At 42.6% G+C, this 21,821-nt stretch overlaps 2 gene segments (V, D, J or C); both read right to left on the bottom strand.

Moving 5' to 3' along the window:
• Nucleotides 1–21,821, bottom strand: part of LOC105814408 — a 254,908-nt gene that overhangs the window by 81,655 nt on the left and 151,432 nt on the right.
• Nucleotides 1–21,821, bottom strand: part of LOC105814413 — a 54,542-nt gene that overhangs the window by 989 nt on the left and 31,732 nt on the right. Inside the window, 4 exon segments of the C gene segment in view lie at nt 1,176–1,289; nt 1,649–1,720; nt 2,296–2,574; nt 6,523–6,584. Of these exon segments, the coding sequence occupies nt 1,177–1,289; nt 1,649–1,720; nt 2,296–2,574; nt 6,523–6,584 (526 nt within the window).

Raw genomic sequence — 21,821 nt, forward strand, 5'->3', positions numbered from 1 at the left:
TGTTAGAGAACCATAGATTGTCAGCGCTAGATGGGATCGTAGGGGTTACGTACTTTTGGGGTGGCCAGCACTTGCCATGCTGGACCGTTGCAGACATCACTAATCTGTCGTGGCATGTTTCCCTTCTACATATGGCTATAGTTCAGTTAGTTCGGCTATCAGTGTTGGCATAAGTCACGAAACCCATTTGCTCTCCTTTAGTCATGTTTAACTCTGTTTTACAGATGCAAAAACCCAGGCCCATAGAGGTGACACACACTGGCCAAGGGAACACACTGAGTTAGTGATAAAGTCAGGACTAAGACTCAGATTGTCTGACTCCTAGTGTAGTGCTCTTTTTATTCAGCCACTGTGTTATTTTACTGTGTCTATAGAACTGTCAGTAAAATAACAAGTGGGCTGGACACTCATTTGGGAATGACTGGGTATGTTTACAGTCCAACACTCTAAGTCTAGGGCTGTGCCTGGAACAGGAGCTGGGGCTGATAAGTATTTGGGGTATTGGAGAAGAAATAAGGGGGATGAGCTCCATAGGCAGACCTAGGCCCTGTTTGAATTTCACGTACAAGATTACCTGAAAAGGGGAATGCAAGTAACAAGCAAATAATTTATGTCTCAGCCCCAGCTTTGTACGCATCTTGAGTAGCTAGTAGTGGGCTATTCACTACTCATGGGGGGGTGTAGGTTCATCCCAAAGACAGGCTGGTCCACACATGGACAGGCTGGTCCTATGACTAGGGAGTGGGACTGGCATTGCCTTTATCTGACAAAGATAGGTTCTGCTTCCCCTCAATATTTTTCGGGTGAAGCTTTACTTAAGGCTTTGCAAATAACCCATGGCCTCTTGGCCAAATAAATAGCAGTGAAAGAAGACTAATTCTCCTTATTTAGCTTCAATTTTCTCTCTGGAGTGGAGGTGGGGTTATTGGCTGGTATATTAGAAAAATAGTACATTGTACTACCTAACGGGTTTTGAGTTTGGCTTAAAATGAAAGGGTAACAGGAGATGGGATATTGTTATGCTGAGTATCTGAGATAGTCCACCTTATTAATTCTAAATGTGTCTCTATTTTCCCTTCCCAATGATTCTTGGTTTCTTACAATTCCTAAACCTCTTTTCCTCACGTGCGGCATAGTTTGGGTGGAGGTGGGAATAAGAAGTGGCTAATTCTTACCTTAAAAGAAAAATAGCTTGGCAGTGAAGAGGAAATTGACAGCAACACTCTTGGCAAACAGCATTCGTAGCCCCAGCACTGTGAGGGACACCGTGTTCACCTTCTCGGTATGAACTATGATTGAACAAGAGTGAAGAGAGTGGCTTCAGGGAGAGATGCAATTCTCTTCCCAAAACTGGGTTTACAGTGGAAACCAGTCTGCCCCAGATCTCCACGGTTCTCCTTGGCCTGCAAGCCCAGCATGGTGCCAGGCAGCCCTCGAGCTGGGGCTCACACCCAACCAGGCCAGCTTTGGAAGCCTGTGCTTGTAGCCAGGCAAGCTCTGCTGGAGGCAGTCAGAGGCTCAAGAGACCCACAGGGCTCAGTATGGTTTTTGTTTTCTTTTAAAATCTGATGCTTTTTGACCTCAGTTGACAATTACAGAGTTTGTTTTAACCCTCAATTCTGAAGTTGGCCCTGTGATTTGAACTAACCTTTGGGTTTATGGCAGCTCTCTGTAGTTTGCTTCATTACAAGCTTCTGTGGTTTCACTGGGTTTATATTATCTGGAACAAACGTCAATGGTCAGGGTTACACTGGCAGCCAAGGGGCTCAAAGGACTGTAGGGTTTTAAAACTGGAGGAGACTTGAAGTAAGTAAACTGAAGACCAGAGGGTGTGACCTGGTTAAGGTCCTACAGCTATTGACACAACCAACATGCTTCCCATTCTGGGCTTTTTTCATTGCACCATGAGGCCAACATCCAGGCATGCCTCTAATATGTAGGAAGAACTAGGGTTCTTAACCCCATCGTGGGCTGGGCTGCCCATTGTTTTGGAATTTAGCACTGGATTAGACTACATATGGACTTTCAATCCCAGATTCTAGTAGTAGAACTGTCACCCATGTGAAGGAGGCAGTGGCTGGTGACGAGGAGAGATGGGAATGAAATAAGATTGGCTTTATCTTAGATTCTAGCTTTTCCTTCCTAGTCAATGGCAGGGTATAGTTATTCCTAAGTCTTGTTTCCAGCATGATGCCATATTGAGAAGTATCTGTCCAGAGTTTACCTCTCTAACTTGCCTTTCCCCCAATTTTTGTTCCCCCTAATCTTCACCCCTTAAAGCCAGATACAACTTACCTGAAGAATTTGTCTTCACTTCAAAGTCTGTGGAACGCACTATTTCATTGTTGTGCTGAACTGAACATGTCACTGAATTTGAATCTTCATACTGACCAAGCTTGACAGCACTGTACTTCCCACTGGGAGTGATGACAACAGCAGGGCTAAATTCTTTTATCTTCTTGGATGATTGGAGATTTATATTCACATTCTTGGGGTAGAAGTCCTTCACCAGACAAGCGACATTTGTTCCATTTTTCATGACAAAAACAGATGGTTTGGTAGTAGGCTGACTTCCTGTGAATATAATAAACTTATTTTGTGAGATGATTATCCACAACTTTGTGGGAGTTAAACAGTCGTGATTAATGCCAATTACCCTGGGGCCAAACACTATGCTCCAGACCTCCATGCATCCTGTTAGTGACCTGGGCTTGTTAGCACTTCCATGAAAGGATGGCCACAGGAGCAGACATGAAATGCAGTCAGTTTGACTTCTAGGTAGGAGCTGCTAAGAGAGGGCTGGAAGCAGAGATGGAAAATAACAACTACAAAGAAATTTCTGGATCATCTGGGTTTCAATTATCTATGTTTTATTAATCAATCCTCTGGACAATTGAGGTCAGCCTGAATATCTGTCTGCATTAGTTGGTTTATTTTAAATGTATGAGCCCTCAGAGGGAGATCAAGGCAGGTGCTCATGCTTTGTGTTATGCCAATTAAAGAATCAAGGGTCTAAGAAGGACTGTATAACTGGTTCAGATGCTCTGAGGATGACACTGTTAGGGTCACTGCAGGATGTCATCCCCATTTTATGGACCAGAAGGGACCTGCCAAAGTTAAGTGGAACATTTCTTACAATGAATGTTAGGCTGAGGAGAGGAGGGTTTAGAAACAGGTTCTGTTCTCATACTCTGCTTCCCTTCTCTTGGGTCATAAACACTGCTTTTTGATTAGAAACTTAATTCCCCCCATCACTGAGACTGAGTCTCACAATAATAATGAATCTGTTTTCTAATTCCCTGAGCCCAGAGAAAGGCTTTCTAAGGACCTGAGGGTTGAACAAGAAATTGGTTGCTGAGAGGAAGCCCATTGGTGCTGCGTGTCATGGATGTGGGTCAGAGAAGCCAGTGCTTGTTTTGGATTGCTTATTTTTGTTTTGTAATTTCTCCTGACTCTGGATCCAGATACAAGTCTCAGGAGTATATAGTAATCATGTGAAATAGATCCTAAAGACCATATGAATTACTCTGTCTCATCACCGAAAATCAAGAGCCTCGGGCTAGAGCCAGGCAAAAGAGAATGACAGGTGTGTAGGGCCATTATTCACTGTCAAAAAGCTAAAGACTGGGGGCTTGATTGGAAATTCTCACTTTCCCTACCTGTGCTTCACATCATCATATTACACTCCATCATTGCAGGAGAAGAAAACCAGTGAAGCAAATGGAGTGTCACTGGGGAGCGTGGTCAGCATCCTGGCAGAGGGGCTAAGCATCAGTTTCATCAATTTCCTTTTCCCCTAAGACTCAGCCTCAAAGGCACAGCCTCAAAGATTTGATTGTAACACTGCAGATAATTCCAAATTTCAAGTGGAAATGATTTAAAGGGAAAAATGAAACACAATACTTTTTGCTCAGATGCAATTTGCTGAACATCAATCAGACTGCAGTCAACTACAACACGATTCTGTTTCCCTCCTTTTCATTGCTCTAGTCTCTCTCTCCTCAAAGATAAGAAAACTCACCAAATCCCGCATTTCCCTGGAAACAACAGGAAATGAAGAACCCCTGTAAGTTTATATTATGTTCTGAGAGGCAGAGACCATGTTCACAGTACCAGTCACTTCTAGGACTGTCAGATTTGCCACATTCATGTACATTTTCTCACTTCTTTATTTCTTCTGAATAAACAAAATCAATATCTAGCCAGGTAAGAGGCAATGCCTGTGCCATTGGACTTGGCATTTTGGTGTCTGAAAGACCATTGTTCTCTGGACTGGTCCCAGGATCGACCCTTAGCAGCTACCCAAATTACTTGAATATGCATCCTGGATTTCCAAACACTGGGAGAGGTGACCAGTGGACATTGCCTCCAGGAGAGAACTGTGACTTCTCTATTGTCCTGAAATTGGGGCTGTGTTTCTACATTGAATGAGGGCTCCTGAACCCTTCTGCCGAGCTCCCAGATTCAGTGCTAACAGGGAAGGTGAGCACATAACTGCTCTCACCAGACCTAGGCCAGGATGAACCCTTGGGGACCATTTAGTCTGAGCCAGCCGTGTTTGTTTAATACAAATTCTCAGAACAAAGCAACAAGGGCAAGACTGACTTCTTACAGAGAAAGAAAGAGAGAGAGATTGAGAGAGAGAGAGAGACTGAGAAAGAGAACTTCTTTATTTAACTCCTTTCATAATATTTTTCTTCTTTTTACCTCCCCCTCTTCCTACACCTTGACCATGACTCTTTTTCCTCATGGAGTGAAGAGACCCTCCTCATCTAAAGCTTGCTTTTTTCCTGGTCCCATGGGGCCAGAACCAGAAGCCTGCCCTGGAGCTTTCTTAGGTAGTTATAAAAGCCTTATCAATACCAAGCCTCAGAACAGAGTTTCCAAGCATACACAAAGTATTTTCTTAAGAGAAATCTAATGCATTTGCCCTCAAATTTTACCCTGATTCTTTGCAACAAACAATGGGTTTCCAAATTAGAACCAACCAACTTCCCCCAAAGCCCCACTCATTCAGGACAAAGAGGCAACAACTCTAAGGGAATATACACACTGAGCTATAGTAAAACACACAACTTACTTGGTTCCACAATGAGTTGAGTCCCCTTTCCGAAGAAGAGCTGTGCTATCAGTGCACTACTCTGGGCATCATTACAAAAAAAACCTCACCACCTATTTGCCCCCTGTCAGTCCAGTTCATCTGTCTGGAAGGGGGTGGGTGGAGCTGGAGACACAGAGCTTTGCAAGGGCTTCTGCGATCTGAGCAGCCTATTTTGGCAGCTTTTTTGATGTCTGTTATCTTTTGAGTATTGACATTTAGGAAAGTCTCTAGGTTTCCTGCTGTTATCTCCTCAACCTGCTATCTCTTGCCCCTAGATCTCGCTTCAGGATCATACTTTCACAGGGAAGAAGGAATAATTTTGGTTTTTCTGAGAATTGCCAAATGGCCATTGTCAGTAGAAATGTAACTCTAAGACTCAAGTAAATCAGTCACAACAGGACTGTGTCTCCAGGGCGGGTGGAAGGATATGATAGTTGGAGCAAGAGACACTGATGCAAAAGGATTATAATAATCACCGATAATCACCATTTGCATAAATGCTTTTCTATTTAACAAACAACTGGTGTCTATACCACCTCAACAAACATTGTGATAAACTCTATGAGGTGATATTATTAGATCCGTCTTACAGATGAAGTCACTGAAGCTAAAAGTGCTTAAGTGGCTGAGCTGGGCCTCCCTCTCAGGTCTCTGGACTCCAGTTTCCATCTGTGGAACCAGAGTGATAGAATAGGGCAGGAAGGAACCTCAGTGGTCACTGTCTAAACCTTTGTGGTCACACAAGGGCTAATTAATAGATGCACAGGGAGAGTTTTGACTCCCTTTCCGGTGCTTCTTTCCATTTAAATCACAGAATTCCTTCCCAGTCATAGGATATTCACACCATTGGATGTCCTTGCTTTTTCTACAAAATTGTCCCTGAGAATTGGTCTGGGGGATAAACAAGATCATAGTGTGCTGAGCTGGAAGAGACCTTGGACAACTTTCAGTCTAACTACAAAGAAACTAGAGTGCAGTGAAGTCACGGAGTTCATCAGTCACCGAGCAGGATTAGAACTTGGTCTCTAAACTACTGGTTTTACGTGCTCCTCATTCTACCTCCCATCCACCACATAGAAGTATCATAGGGTGGGTCTGGTCATGATTGTGGCCTAGATCTGTACATGGTGAATGCATGGATGTTAAGTAAGCAGCTCTCTAGAGTTAGCCAGGTAGAGGGAAGACAAGGAAGAGTCTCTAGAAAAGGCAGTAGATCAAGAAGGCTGACGGAAGCATATACCCTGCCCTGGATTTTATCAGAAACTCAGTCTCTTTTCCTCAAACCATCCCTTGCTAAATTACCTGCTGGAGAAATTTTTCAACAATCTGAGACATGTTCCCAATCTGGTGATATAGGAAGATATCTAATAAAGATAATTGCCAAACATAGTGATTATAAGAAGAAAAACCAAGTTACTTACGTGGTTCTACCTCCAGATAGGTTCCTTTGCCAAAGATCAGAGGTACCACACAGCTATTATACCTACTCCAAAAACTGCTTTGCTTTTCCCTTCTGTTTATGGTAACCCTAGCCCCAGTTGCCAAGTCATGTGACATCCACTGGATGGGATTTTCTGTCCCACCTGGCCTAATCTCTTTTCTCCTCAGTCTTTGGGGCTGTCCTTCAGGATGGAGCATGAGATGGCTCCAATGTCAAATAGAAATCCAAGCTTTTTCCCACGTCACAATCTGACAGAATTTGTGCTCTGGAGGAGAGGGAATGAAAGTAGACTGGAAAGGAGTTTTTTGGTTTGATCAGGAGTAAAGAAACGTGGAATAAACTCTATGAAGTGATGTTATTAGATTGGTTATAGAATAGTGGTTCCTAAGCTTTGGACTGCATTTAGTCAGGGCAAAGACCTACTGGGTTATGTACACCACTCATCTAGCCTTTTAGGGGAATTCCATTTCATATCCAGAGCTTTGCATCATTGCCAAGTATTGTGCAGCAGCCAGACGTCATAGTACAAAACAGAATTAGATTCTTTAGTTGATTTTGATAAACTATTCATGAATACCAAATTCTAGCAAGTTTTAATGAAACACTCACACTTAGAAGACAGTTAAAAATGTCATATGTAAAAATCAAAGTCTATGAGATTGTCTGTATGCCACTCATAAAAACTGAGGAAGGAATATGCATTTTTAGGTCAGTTTGTAACCCATGAAGGACTGCATATCATACTTTGAGAATCACTAACATGGAGGGTAGTTTTCAGTTGACATGGATTAGAAACACGTCAAAAGACTCTGTCCCTTACTGTGTTTTTAATCTTGGCCAAGTTCCTTAAGCTCACTGAGCTTTATCTGCCTCCTTTATAAAATACAGGTAATATCTTCTGTATTGGTAGGTTGTAAGATTAAATTAAAGGGTATATATAAAGCATTCTGTAAACCAGAAAGCTTCAAAGTTGTTATCAGAATATTTGTTAGTGGGGCTGGGCATGGTGGCTCACGCTTGTAATCCTGGTACTTTAGGAGGCTGAGGTGGGAGGATTGCTTGAGGCCAGGAGTCAGAGACCAGCATGGACAACAGCGAGGCCCTGTCTCTACAAGAAATTAAAAACTTAGCCAGGCATGGTGGCACATGCCTGTAGACCCACCTTCTTGGGAGACTGAGGCAGGAGGATCGCTTGAGCCCAGGAGTTTGAGGTTGCAGTGAGCTATGATGATACCACTGCACTCTTAGCCCAGGCAACAGAGTAAGACACTGTCTCAAGTAAAAAAAAAAAAATTTGCTAGGACGGTACTCAGAGAAAATAAGTTTTACCTGAAGCAGAGGGGATGTAATTTCACTAAGAGCACAGCTCCCAGGGGAAGGGTTGTTGGGAGAAGTTGCTGAGGAAGAAAAGAATCCTATTTTTTGGTGTTCTTTGAGATGAGGAGGGTGCTCACTTCTCAGGGCCATGGGTGAGGACTGGAATCTAGTCCTTCTTTGGGTCTTTTCTCTAAGTCAGGTGTGACCTCCATTCAATTCTCCAATCTTCCCTGTCTAATCCAAAATCATAAGTCTTACAGTGGCCTACAAGCCACCCTCTCCCTACCCCATCACCAACCTGACCTAATTTTTGCATTCTGTCCTCATCACTCCCTCCCTCCAGCTGCATGCCCTCCCTGCTATTCTTCACACAACCCCGGCAGCACTGGGTTCTCTCTACCTGGAAGCACACATCTTCCAGATGTGTGCATGGCTCGCTTAGCTGCCCTCCCCAGGTCAAATGCCACTTTCCAACAACGCCTTCTGTGACTCCTCCGTTTAAAACTACATACGGCTTCCTCCCACTAGTATTCTTTATTCTCCTTTCCTGCTTTATTCTTCTACATAGGGCTTATTACCACCTCAAATACTATATATTTTATGTGTTTAGTTAGTTTGCCATCTGTCTTTTGCCATTAGAAAGTAAGCTCCAGTACGGCATGAACTTCTGTCTGTTTTGTTCTTGCTGCTTCCCTGGCACCTAGAATAGTGCTTGGCACATGATGACAGTGACTTGTCACAGGTTGCAGAGCTGGGACTCAGACTTGGCTCTGCAGATTCCCAGCTTACTTCCATTTCTATTTCCTTTGGCCCTACACCTCTGATTCATGCATTCCTTTATGCATTTATTTACTTATTCGACAAACATTTATTTAGTGCCTTCAGTGTATTTGTAGATATAGTAAGAAACAACTCAAAATCCTTGCTCTCATGGAGCGAGGGAGACAGACCGTCAATGAGCATATACAGTTTTGGGTGGACGTGAGCTACGAACAGTATAGCAGAAAGGGGTCTGCAGAATGACAGAGGGTGGTTGGGAAAGGCCTCACTGGAAGTGACATTTGGTAGGGACCTGGAGGAGGGGAGGGAGAAAGTTATGTGAGACCCCTGGAGAAAGTGGTTCCAGGGTCGAGGGATCTGCAGGTGCAAAGGCTGTGTTCTGGGAGATGCCCATCGGGGTGGGAGGGAATGCCAAAGATGCCAGGCAAGAGCCAGTGGGAGGGAGGAATGGGAAAGTCATCTCTTGGAAGTTTGGAAACATGTGGATGAGTCCAGAATTTTGTGAACTCCTCTTTCTTGGCAGGAAGGGTAACGCTCTGATCATCACCTGGACCTTTCTATGTTTAGGGACCCTCAGTCTCCAGGGGTGTGCTGTGAGGGGGATGGGGAAGGAGAAGGCCTCTGTGGGTAACTGGTTTTGGCGTGGGGGCAGGAGCTCTCCCTTGGTGAAGGAGGTGGTGGGGATGATGCTGGAAGGGAAGCAGCATAACTCTTGTGTAAGATTCAGCTTGGAAAGGAGCTCAGTAGCAGCCTGAGGTGGAGGCTGGGCCAGGCAGGACAAACTTCCACCCGTGCCCCAATTGGGCTGACAGAAAAGCAGAGTCCTTAAGAGCACAGATCCTGGGATCAGACAGATGATTCCAATTATGACTTTGCTAAGCTGTGTGATCTTGGGGAACTCCTCTGAGATTCAGTTTCCTGATCTGTAAAGTGCAAGTGATGGTACCTGATTCCACACGATCATTGTGAGAACTGAATAAAATGACATTCATTAAAATGCCTACCCTGTGGCCTGATAAGTGACAGGCACTCAAAAAGTGGTAGGTGATATAATGATGACATATGATAATAGGTAGTATTCCATGCAGATATCATCGGCGACCATGACCCTTTTCTAAGCCCCTGCCATCATCACTGTCAGAAACACACATTACATTGGGGCACTTTATTCCACGCTGTTTTGCCCCGTTCTCTGTTTCTGCTGTTTTATGAAGTTAAGTGGTGTCCTCTGGTTTACTGTATCCAGAGGGCTGAAATGTGTGACGGGACCTGCAGCTGTGGGTCTGTGTAGACCTGTTCTGTTAGTTTCGTGCTACCTGGGAGTCTTACCAGTAAGAACTTGAAAGAAGCTCCTGAGGAAAGAAAGCATCAAAAGGCTTTGGAGAGGATAAAGGTCCTGGGTTTGCAGTGCTGCCTCTTTAATCCAATATTAGTTAGCTAAAAAAAGAAGACGTCATTCAAAGGTATTCTGGGTCCTGCTCCCTCTACATGCCCCTTATCTTTTCACTTCAAAGGATGATAGAATATACCAGTTCAGTGTTTCCCAAACTTCAATTAATCACATCTTTTTTTCCCATCATATCCATCTGTTATAATTTGCTTAATAATTTTTTAAAAAATTTACTGACTTTTTAACTTAACATGTAATTAAAAGGAAACTTTAAGTCATGTGGGTTTGAAGATCTAGTTGTACTATTCTGATATCCATGACAAGATAGATCCATTAACATGAAAGGAAAGTGTATCCATGTACCATCTAAAATCATGTGCTGTGCGCTCCACCCTTAGGGATATACCAAACCAAGTAAATCGGTAAACAGATGAACTTAATTCATTAGGACTAACTTGGCGAACAAAAGGAGATTAAGGAAATTAGTCATTATCTTTGCTGGAAATGTGGATAAACTACTATTTTAGTGAGAGGTTTGAAAGCCAATGAGGTCTAAAGGCAAAGGCGTGAATTAGCTGAATTTTCAAAATCTTTCTAAGATTTTGATTTTTTAAAAAAAGCCTGAATGTGCCCGCTTTGGGTGTCCCTCTCTTTCTCTCAGGAGGCAAAGTCCCTCTCCTCGCCGCAGTGTGTGAGGTCTGGGGACGTGCAAACCCATCCTTCCCCGCTCTCCTTCACTGCATACACCAGGGCAATGCAGTCCTCAATTAGTTTCTGAGAGAGACCACCTATCACCCTCTTCTACCCTACCTCTCCAGAGCCTTCTTTTACCTTGGAAAACACAAGATGAAAGCCAAAGCCCCAGGGCAGGGTGTGCTGTTTTTTTTTCTAGTAGCCAGTTGGGCAATTTAGGACCATGACCCCTACTGCTAGACTTCCCTAGGACGTTGGAAATGGGTTTTGGTATTGGTTTACTACATTCTCTGCCTTAAGATTAATATACACTATCTAACTGGAAGCTGCTGCCAGGTGGAGACAACTGTCTTTTTTTTTTTTTTTTAGCAAGATACAGTTGAATTCAAGTGTCACTTAACGGACACCAAAAGATGCCTTCTGTGTTGAGCATGATTCCTGCATAACGGTTAATTGGTGAGTGGTTCCCGGCCCTCTTTGTGAGGACGATGGACACTATGCGTCCTTAGGGAACTACTCCTGGCTATGTCCTAGGGAACTGCAAAGCATCCCTTAGTTGGAAGCATTACACATTCACTTTGTTCTGCTTGGAATCTGGTCTCAGTGAGAACCAGAATGTTCCATATTTCTTACTAGTAACCCAGTTTCCATTTGCAGCTCAAACAATCAGAAACAAATGTCGGGAACACATTCCTTTCTTCTAAAGAGAAATACAGCAGCACAAGGGACACTTGCTCTGGCCTCACCCTTCAAGCCCAGAGATGGATGTGTTTGGCCTAAGGAAGGTCAGAATTGTTTATGTTTGGAGTCACCTTGATAGAATCACCCTGACTCAGATCAGCCTCATTCCGGGTCAGTTCTGATTCTGCTCAGGAGTTGGGTCAATGACTCTGGTTTCTCTAGCTGGACCCCAAATCCCATGAATTGGGCAGAATTCTCTCAGTTTTCCCTGAGCTGTATGGGTTCTTTCACATCCCCTAACGACTATATTTTACAGACACCGCCCCACTCCCGCCTGCTATGGAAGGGATTAACCATAGTTAATGACTTCCCAGGAGTCGTCCTCGACACTAGATCGGTACTATTTCACCTGTTTCCTATTTCCTGATATTTCTGCCTCCTAGATGGAAGACGCCTTAACTTCAAACTTCAGACAAATGAGTTACTTACTTGGTTCCACAGTCAGATGGGTTCCTTGTCCAAAGATGAGCTTATCTGTCTCATAACACAGCACTTGAGGGCATGCCAAAAACCTCTGGGGCGTGCCCGCCTTCCTTCTCCCCATTAGCTTTAGGACTGGAGGATCTTTAGGGTTTTGCTCCTTGAAAGATGGCACTTGTTGCTTATCCAACTGGTTCTTGATGATTTAATCAACTGCAGATGGAGATAGGCTTGCTTTCGGGAGGCTGTTGTCTGAGGAGTATGCAGGAGCACATGTTCCTGCGGTGAACATTCCCAACACGGTGCACATTATGAAGTGCTCTGAACTGTTGCTTTCTGTTGTTTTAGACTGTTCTCACTTCCTAGACCTACATTTAACTCTCAGCCTCAGAAAGCTGGCCCCATCAGGGTGATGGGTCTTGGATCTGTAACTACTCCAGAGTCAAGGCCTTTATAGTCACCAGTGCTGCTATGAGGGCAGATAATGTGTGACACAGTGAGAGGAGACAAGGTGGCATGAAGCACTGATCAGCTATGGGTGATTTACAGAATAGTCAGCTTTAGAATGAGCAACTATGGCTGGTGATTGCCTAAAAACAAATCAATCTCTCTTCAAATCCATCTTCCCAGATTGCAAAGCAGAGCACTTGGGCAAATCTCTCTAGGGACTTGGATTCATACGTTCCATATGAGGTAGCTCATATAACTCTCTTTTGCGGTAGAATCAGCATGAAAGCAAGACAAGAATAGTTTTAAAGAACACCATTTTGTATTCCCCAAATGTGCTGTGAGAAAATGTTGAAACGCCAGTTTCATCCAAGGGAGAGCAGCAGGGAGTGAGAGGCCAGCGGTTGGGGTCATCTCCCCTGGTCCAGTCAACTTCTAGGCATCCTTTCCTGGCCATAGAGCAAGAAGAAAAGTTGCCTGCTGTGTTCATTCCTTGAGCCACAGGGCCTGGGCTGAGGATTTCCCTGGGAAATGGCACTTTTTCCCCTGTAGTTTTTGTACAGGTCTCTGTGGGTTTTGTAGCACTGTGGTATCCACCCAGTCACAGTGCTACACAGCTTTACAAAGACCTCCCCTTGGTTTTGCACTATGTGGCCTCTGAGAAGCCCCAGAGCCAGATGTTTTAATTACATTATCAAACGGTTTTGGTGGTTAGGCCGGGCCAGGTTGGCTCAGGTGCTTCTCTCTGAGGCTCTTCTGCCCCACTGGCTAGGTCTGCCCTGGGGTTTGCAACCCAGGTGGACTTTTAGAAATCATCACATCCACTCCCATCTGTGCTTTCTGGCCAGTCTGCCCTCAAATAGTTTCCTACCAAGGAGTCTGTTAGAAATGTGAATATCTCATGTGGATTCTACGTGCGGTGGGTGAGGCCAAAAATGTTTGTGGTCAATGTAATTTCTTCTGTCACCTGGTAAGCTTCTGAATCACCGTGGCCCAACCTGCTGTATGCTTGAATAGTGTTTTGCAGTGTACAAAGGGCTGTCATGTAAATTTAAAATTTTATCCTCCCTTTGCCCTTCCAGTTTTGCTATATTCAGGGCCAGTAGCCCATACGGTACTTTGTGCGATTTAGAAAAGGTGACCCCACTGGGCGAATGCAGAGATAGCCCTTTGGGCTGAAGCTTGGCAAACAGATGGCAACTTTGTGTGCTTTATAAAACGCATCCCTTTCTCCAGATGATGCAGCCCCATACCAGGGCCTCGGCTAGGCTGGAATAGCACATGCTGAATTTTAGCCCCACTTGTCCCCTGGACAAGTGCCTTTGTGCAAGGCACAACTTGTGCAAGTAGAGGCGGTGGCTTCGGCCAAATTTGAGTGATTATTTTTAGTTATATTCTCATTTGACTTCTGATTTTTGACCCAATTACTCCCTTCTCAAAAACTTTCCTTGGGGCTCTCAAGACACTGGTCTTGTTGGCCTTTGATCTCTGTTTGCATCGCTGTGAAAACAAAGCAATATAATAGGCTCATGGAAAGTAATCTTATTAAATGTTTACCATGAAAGCAGAGTATAAGTTGTGTTGTTGTTGTTTATCAGCAGGGAGCGATTGTAAAAAGGTTGATGTTCACACTTCCCCTGGAGGTCTTATTTAAATCCATAGTTTAATGAAATTATCACTATTTTACTTACGGTCTTCCTCCTACACTACATACAATTGCATGTCTATCCCGTCAACTCCAAGAAACTTCATCTTTATATACAAAGTCTAACATTCTTTTGCTGATTAAAAAAAATAGGAAAAGAGGAAAAGAAGAAAAACTTTGTTCTCAATAACAGATCTATGTGACATGGAGGGCTTAGGGCAGAAGGCAAGAAAATGTGGGCCTCATGGGGGAATCAGAAGAGGATAAAGAATTGTAACTTGGACTCTTGAGTATAGCTGGCTTTAGGTGCTAGTCTTTGAAATGGCAAAAGGTAGGTGGTTACTGTGTTAACTAAGAGATTAAGCTTCTGACTATCTCATATGAGATTCATTGACTTCCTGATAGTGCTGGTGTACAGACTTTCTGAGAAGCAGCTATGAGAAACTGTCTTGAACAGAACTAGTTTCAGGAAACAAAAAGTTGGGAACCTTGATGAGAATGCAGCTGTTGTGGTTCACAACTCTTCACTCCCTCCCTATAACAGAAGCGTATGTCCAGGTTCTTTGCTATGCAACTTTTCAAGGTTTCCTTCTATAGGCGGAGTATACATACCACTCTACTGACATTGGGTCTTCATCATGCTTTGATCCATAGACAATGAGTGGAAGTGACAGTGTGCCAGATCCAAGATCAGGCTTCGAAGGGCATCACATCATGGATTTCCACCAACACTCTTGAACCTCTGTCCTCTGAGATGAGAAGAGTATGGTCCAGGGAGTCATTGCTGCTTTGCTCTGTGTGCTGGAATGAAGACACATAGAGCAGACTTGAATCCAACCCACATCTTGAAGTCAAGTGCAGCTGGCCTGCAGACCAGTGAGCAAAAGTGACATATGCTTGTTTTTGTAAGCAATTGCAATTTTGGGGTTTTTTATAGGTCATAATCATAACAGAAATAGCTGAGTAATTTCCGTTGGGACCCCAACCTTCATATGCTTTTAACTCTGTATCTCCAGCAATCACGAAATTGCATGCTTAAAATTTTTGGTGGCTCCCATTATTTCAGGATAAAACAGTATGAAACAAAAGGCCTTTGCCTACTTGCTCCCTTAAACTCAGCTGCATTGAGCTATTTGCTCCCTGAACACTCCATGTTCTTTCATTCCTCTTTGCCTGAAATTCCCTTTCCTTCCTTTGTCTCCCAATTGGTCTCTGCATTTTCTGGGTTTTAGCTTAGCAGTTGACTTTCCTGGGAAGTCCTAAATGACTACCCCAGGCTGAACTGGGTTAGGTTCACAGCCTTCCCTGAAATTTCATGGCATCCGATGCCTATCTCTATCAGTGCACTCAAAATCCTTTTCCTCTCTCCTACGGTAGGTAGAGGCCCTTGAGAGAAGGGATCTGTCTGGTTCATCTCTATATACGCTGTGCTGGCACAGAGCCCAACTCAGTGGGTGCTCGGAAAGTGCCTTCTGAATCCGTTTTAAGGATGTGGTAATTCAGGTGCAGAGAAGATAAGCTAGTAAGTGGCAGAGCCATGGCCAGGTCTTCCCACATCTTCCCAACTCCGAGTCTCTCACTGGTTGTCTGGCCCCAGGCTGCCTTATTGAATACTACCTTACATTTGGTTAGTGGTGCACAGTACCGTTAGCTATGGTCAACTGATTTTTAACATTAGCCTGAGTTAAGCATTGTTGGGAAGATTGATTTGTTGTAATTTGCTCCACAATGTGTAACATATTCTAAATCCAAATAGAAATGGTTTCATGCAGTCTACATTTTTGGAGTATTCAAATCACATTCTCTTCTACTAACATGGGTAGTCAAAGATCAGTGTGCCTTTGGAGAGGAATCCTAGATGTCGCAGCTGGGAGAAGCATCAAGGATGGTATCTTCATTCCCCTGGGTTTTCAGACATCAAAGTCTAGAGAGATGCAATGAGATTTCACAAGTTGGCTAAGGTACCCAATTCCAAAAGAATGTATAAGCAATTAAGTATCTGTATCCCAGTGCAATGATCTTTTGTTATACTAGGCAAATACACACTGTTCTTTGGTCTTTCATTCCAGCATTTATGGTTCACAAGTATTTTAGTCCCTCAGCTGATGTCTTTCCCTGCAATGGCCACAGAATTGTCTGGGCCACCTGTTGTCTTCTTTCTCTCTGGGGCTTCTCATTGTTATATGAGATGGTGTTCTGTGTGAAAGGGGAGGGGCAGGCACAGTGTAGGTGTATTCTCAGTTTCAGCTCTTTCTGGAAGGAGGCTGGGCCATGTTCTCAGTACAAACTTATTTTTAGAGGAAAGGGATAGTGTGTGGAAACTGGGTTTACCATGGTTCTGCCTGATCTGACTGGGACCAGACCGCATGCTTGGAGACTCAGAGCACCTGGAGCCAATTTATGGGATATCAAGTCACGAAAGGAAATAGGGATTGAACAGGGGAATGCTTCAGGGTTAGAATATTTGAGATTTTGGACTTCGAACTAGTGTTATTTATCTCTACACCGGCTCCTGATATTAACATGTACAGATTCAGAGTTGTAGACAAGTGCCTTGTACTGAAAAAGGCTACCAGGCTGTTTAAGAGACGTCCACCCATGTCCAGGGAGGAACAGCTAAAGCACCTGTGGGACTGTAGACCACAGGAAGAGAGGTACTCGGGGATTTGATCATAGTCTTTAGATATCTATCAGAGAGGAGCTGGTTTATCAGAAGACAGCTGGGTTATCATGTCTGCCTATGCATTCTATCTATTGCAATATGCTGGTGTGGCAGAAATACATGCGAAAAATCTGGCCTTCCACCAGTATGGAGTTCAAAAAAAGACGGGTATTTTAATAGCCTGGAAATTGTGGACACAGTGTTCTTGATACTCCAGTAACATTTGAGAAGAGGGAGCTTCTTAAAGGTTATTTGCAATGTGAACTCTGAAACTATATAAATGAAGATATGATTTTATGTTACCTTAAAATATTGGTCTACCTTGCAATTTTGGATGGAACTTTTATTCCTTCATACATTGTTTCCTAACAACACCTATTGGTCACTTGACAAATAATTGGTTCACTGAGTTAAGCACTTTCCACATGTTGATACAGTTTATTATACAATACCAAGATATTATACTAGTGATCATCACCACCAGTCTCTGTATATCAGAAAAGTTTTTAAATATTGAAAAGTTATCTAGTTCATGGTGGCAGATACAAGTTTTCTAAAAGTCTAATTTTTGCCTGAAAGCTTAGATTTTATTTTTAGCAACAACAAACAGTTGTTTATCTTAATGTGAGAGGCTCTGTTCATTCAAGAATATGCCTGTCAAATGTCCAAGTCTGAATAAGCATAGCTGTCTGTAAGTCCTTATTTCAAGCAAAGGTGCTGTTTCTTATAAAATGTGGCTAGTTCAGCTTGCAACTCAAACAATTGCACAGGAGTTTCCCTCTGAGATAACTATCAAAATCTAGAATGTAGTAGAAGTGCTTTATGTATACTTCCCATTTTGTCACACAGAATACTAAAAAGACATCTGCTCAAGGGTAGAGATTTAAAGAAATGAATGGTTTTTAGTGCTTTTCAATGCTGGGCCTCAACTGCATCTCCCTGAAATTCATATGTTCAAGTTCTAACCCCCATAACCTCAGAATGTGACTATATTTGGAAAGAGGGCCTTTGAAGAAGTTATTAAGTTAAAAATGAGGGCATTAGGGTGGGCCTAATCCAATCTGACTTGTGTTCCTGTAAGAAGAGGAAATTTGGACACACAAGGAGAAGAGACACCAGTGACACACATGCATAGAGGAAAGACCATGTGAGGACACAGTGAGAAGCCAGCCATCTGCAAGCCAAGGAGACAGGCCACGGAAGAAACAAATCTTGCCAGAACCTTGACCTTGGACTTCAAACTCCAGAACTATGAGGGAGTAAATTTCTATTGTTTAAGCCACCTGGAGTCTGGCATTTTGTTATGTCAGCCCCAGCAAAATAATACAGAGAATATCATTTTTAAGTGAAGTTGGCTTTCCCCCTCTACAAATATGAGGCAGAGAAGAATACAATGTCTTTTAATACAGAATTGATGCCTCGACCTTGATTTACACTAAGGCACTAGCAGCTTTATCCACCATGGCTTTTGCACCATCAGTGCAAATGTGAACACAATGAAAAAGGCAAATAATGTCTTGCTATTATTATGAAAGTAGTTCTGACCTCATGGAGTCCCAAAAAACTCTTGGGGTTCACAGAGGTCCATGGGCCATGCTTTGCAAGCCACTGTGCTATTTCTATGTTGTTTGTGCTGCCAAAGCTGCTAGAGCAGCAGGAAATGCCAGGCTTTCTCTGCTACTTCACCACTCTTTACCCGCTTGCTAGTAATCAGCAGATCAATTGTATCTTGCCTGATCAATGGGTAGGTTGTCGGAGCCATTTAAGCAACATCTTTCCAGTTCTGTAGAAATGATAAGGTTGACTCACACACCTTGGTTGAAATGTCTACAGTCAAGGACTGTGGATCTGTGTGTTTTCTGCCTCTGATTTCTTCTCCATGGTGGTACTCTGGAGATCAGATGCTGGATGTATGATGATTGTATTGGTGACAGAGGGAGGAGGGCTCAGTGATGACCTTAGAGTCTGACTACATTATGTTCAGTAGCCATACTGTATCTCTGTGGCAATACTTCAGTATTTGCATTAAAATAATAACAGCTTACTTGTTTAAGTGACAGGTACTTGGAACTGTAACCTGAGTTTTTGCAAGGCCATAAGGAGGAAGAATTGACTAACATGGCTTGAAGGTCAGTGGGTCAAATAATATACTTAGTATCTCGGCAGGAATTAAAAGAGGCTAGGCTTTTGAATTGTGAGTGTCATATAAAGCCCTGTGGATGGATTTAACCTAGTCAGGTTCTCCTTCTTTGAGAGGTCCAGACACACTTTGGGTTTTGTGAAGATACTCTCTTAGCTTCCCTATGATTTCCACCCACCTTAAGGAGAAGTGAGCTTGACAATCAGCTAGCGGGTTGGAGGTCACTGACGCAACTGCAGAGGTCTGGACCTATTCCCTGCCCTGTCCCTCTTCCAGCACAAGTGGCAGACTTGATTTTGAGCTATTATCATTATCTCATATCTTGAAAGTCAGTGATTTTAAGATCCATCAGTTATGCTTATGTCTTGAAAAAGAATAATAAAAATCCAAAATGTACATTATTATTAGTTGTTTTGCTATTCATTTTACCTGTATCGTCAGCGAGGGAATTCATTGTTGTCTTAGAAATATGTTACATGAATGTAGAATTTTAATTTGTTCTAACCCCTACAGATGCAGGGAGTTGTTTGAGCAGAGCAGTATTCTTTATGAAGGTATGTAGATTTTCAAGAAACATATTGTATTTCACTTTTTCATTGTCTAAATATGCTAATACTTTTTGGTCACTTAACCATGAAAATGTTAAAAAAAATTTTATTATAAGGTTTTTGAAATGTTCCAAAAAAGTTTAATAGAATGTGTATCTATAGAATGACCACCTAGGTTAAATAATTAATAGTTGCCATATTTTCTATTTTGCTCAAGTATTTAAAAATAAATTATGGACATCATGACAATTCACTTCAGTACATATTAAAAAAAAGAAGAAGATTTTTCTACATAACCACAGTACCATTTCCCACCTAACATAATTAACAGTAACTCCTTACAGTCAAATTTTTCCAATTTTCCCTGAAATGTCTTTTAAAGATGGTTTTTAATAAACAGGAATCCATTTAAAGACTATGCATTTCAGTTGGTTGCTAAATCTTTTAAGTCTCTTTAACCTTAGTAGCTCTCCTTCCACTGTTTCCTCTCCAGGGTGCTGTGCTTTTTCCTCTTTCATGACATTGATTATTGGAGGGACTTGGGCCTGTTGTCCAGAGAATGTCTCACCTTGTGGATTTGTCTAAATGCTTCTTTGGGGAATCCTTTAACTTATTTCTCTAGCTTCCTATCTCCCGTTAGCACTAAAGGATGGATCCATTGTAGTCTGTTCATTTTCGTGAGGGAGCCTGTGCAGGTGATGTGTGTACTTGGTGCTGCAGCACATCAGGATGGACACAGTGGCTCAGTGGGAAGGAGACTGAGCACTAGCAAAGATGGCGGCAGACAGATCTATCTTTTGTAAAGTTACACATTCCCATTGTAGCCTGCAAGTAATCTGAAACTTCAAAATGTTTTCAAACTTTTTTTTTGGCTTGGAAATTTTTTTCTGCATCATATCTTAGTGTGAAGCAGGAAGCTAGTCATATTTCTTCTTTCCGTTACTGTGAATGCCTACAGTGTGCTATGAAAAAGGAAATGTTATAAACTCATAACTATATGTTGAAACGGTAATATCTAAAAGAGTCTTCACTTTTAGAAAATAAGTAATGTAAGGATGTTATGTTTCATTTCTGCACTAAAAATGAAGATTTCATGAAAAATGTTATCTCTGTGAACTGTTTATATTCTCTGAAAATGGGTTCCTTTGATTTTATTTTGATTGGGTTGATGTCTTCTATCCTTGAAGTCATAAATCCAGTTAGTTTGGACAACCTAGGGAGGAGGCCTAGGCATAGTTAATTTTCCCTGTACATTGTTTTTAATCTCCTAGACTTAAAAAGAGCAAGTGGACTTGGTGTGTTAACTGGAGGTGTAATCCCCAAGTGAAGGGATTAATCCCTGTGCTCTTGGATCAAACTCACATAGGGTCAAGGGAAGAGTGAAAGAGAGTGCAGGGCTTGTAAACTCTGAGACCTGTGGTATTAACATTGATTGATCCTCTGATCAAAATATTGCGTTGCTCCCAGGAAATAGCTTTCAAAAACGTATAGTTCTAGTGGGTGGAGATAAGTTATGTCTTTGCTCTGGGATGAAGGGACTGCTTGGTGGCATTAGTCAGAGAGGGAGATTCTTTGACTCTCAGTAATGTTCCCAGTGGTGCTAGGTGTTTCACCATTGGCAAGGACCAGCTCGAGATTCATCTCCTCCAAAAGCTCTTTCTGGCTAATTCCACCCCAGAACACTTTCCCTCCCAGTACCTGTTTACTTGCTTATGACTTTCTAATAACTTTGATTTGATTTTTGAAGATTTGATTTTTGAAGAGTCTGCACTTCTTATCACATCACTGGGTCATTTATCCCATGCTACCTACTGACGACCTTCTTGCCACTGCTACTCCTATATTGGGCAGTTTTTCCTGCAGAAGAAGGCGGCACATGACCTGTTAGGATTGGGCAATTAGTGTGTGAATAAAACCATGTGGATCTGCTTCCATTTATGGTCTTGAGAACATGTTGTTTCAAAAAGTATGACTCTGCAAGGAATGAGATGAATTCAGTTCATAGCAACCAGTTTTTTGAACACTTGCTGTGTTTTGTACTAGGAATAAAGCTGTTTGAAGGAAGGCATTATGTAAATTAGACAGGTCTTGGTTTAACCTCCGGTTCATCATATACTAACGTGTGACCTAGCATACAAGTACTCAGCCACTGTTAGTCCCATTTCCTTTACTCTCACCTGATATTCTCCTTACGGTGCCATGTGCATATTTCATAAATGCTCAAATGTGTGGTTGGGATTATTTATCACTGTTGACTTTGGTGATACTTGTTCATATTCTGAACTACTGTAGTAAAGGATATGGAATAAATAGCTAAAGGAAGGAGTTTGGGCACGGGGGCAATAAGCTTATATATTATTTTCCCATGACACTCAGAGGACTGTTCCCAGTGCTGAGACATGCATAGCAGATCACAGCTGGGTGTTTTTGAACAAGGGTTTAAACACTTCAACCTCTGTGGTACGTAGTCACAGTGAAACACATCAGTACAAGAAC

The sequence above is a fragment of the Propithecus coquereli genome, unplaced genomic scaffold, assembly GCF_000956105.1.
Source record: "Propithecus coquereli isolate 6110/MARCELLA unplaced genomic scaffold, Pcoq_1.0 Scaffold3, whole genome shotgun sequence".
NCBI classification, from domain to species: Eukaryota; Metazoa; Chordata; class Mammalia; order Primates; family Indriidae; genus Propithecus; species Propithecus coquereli.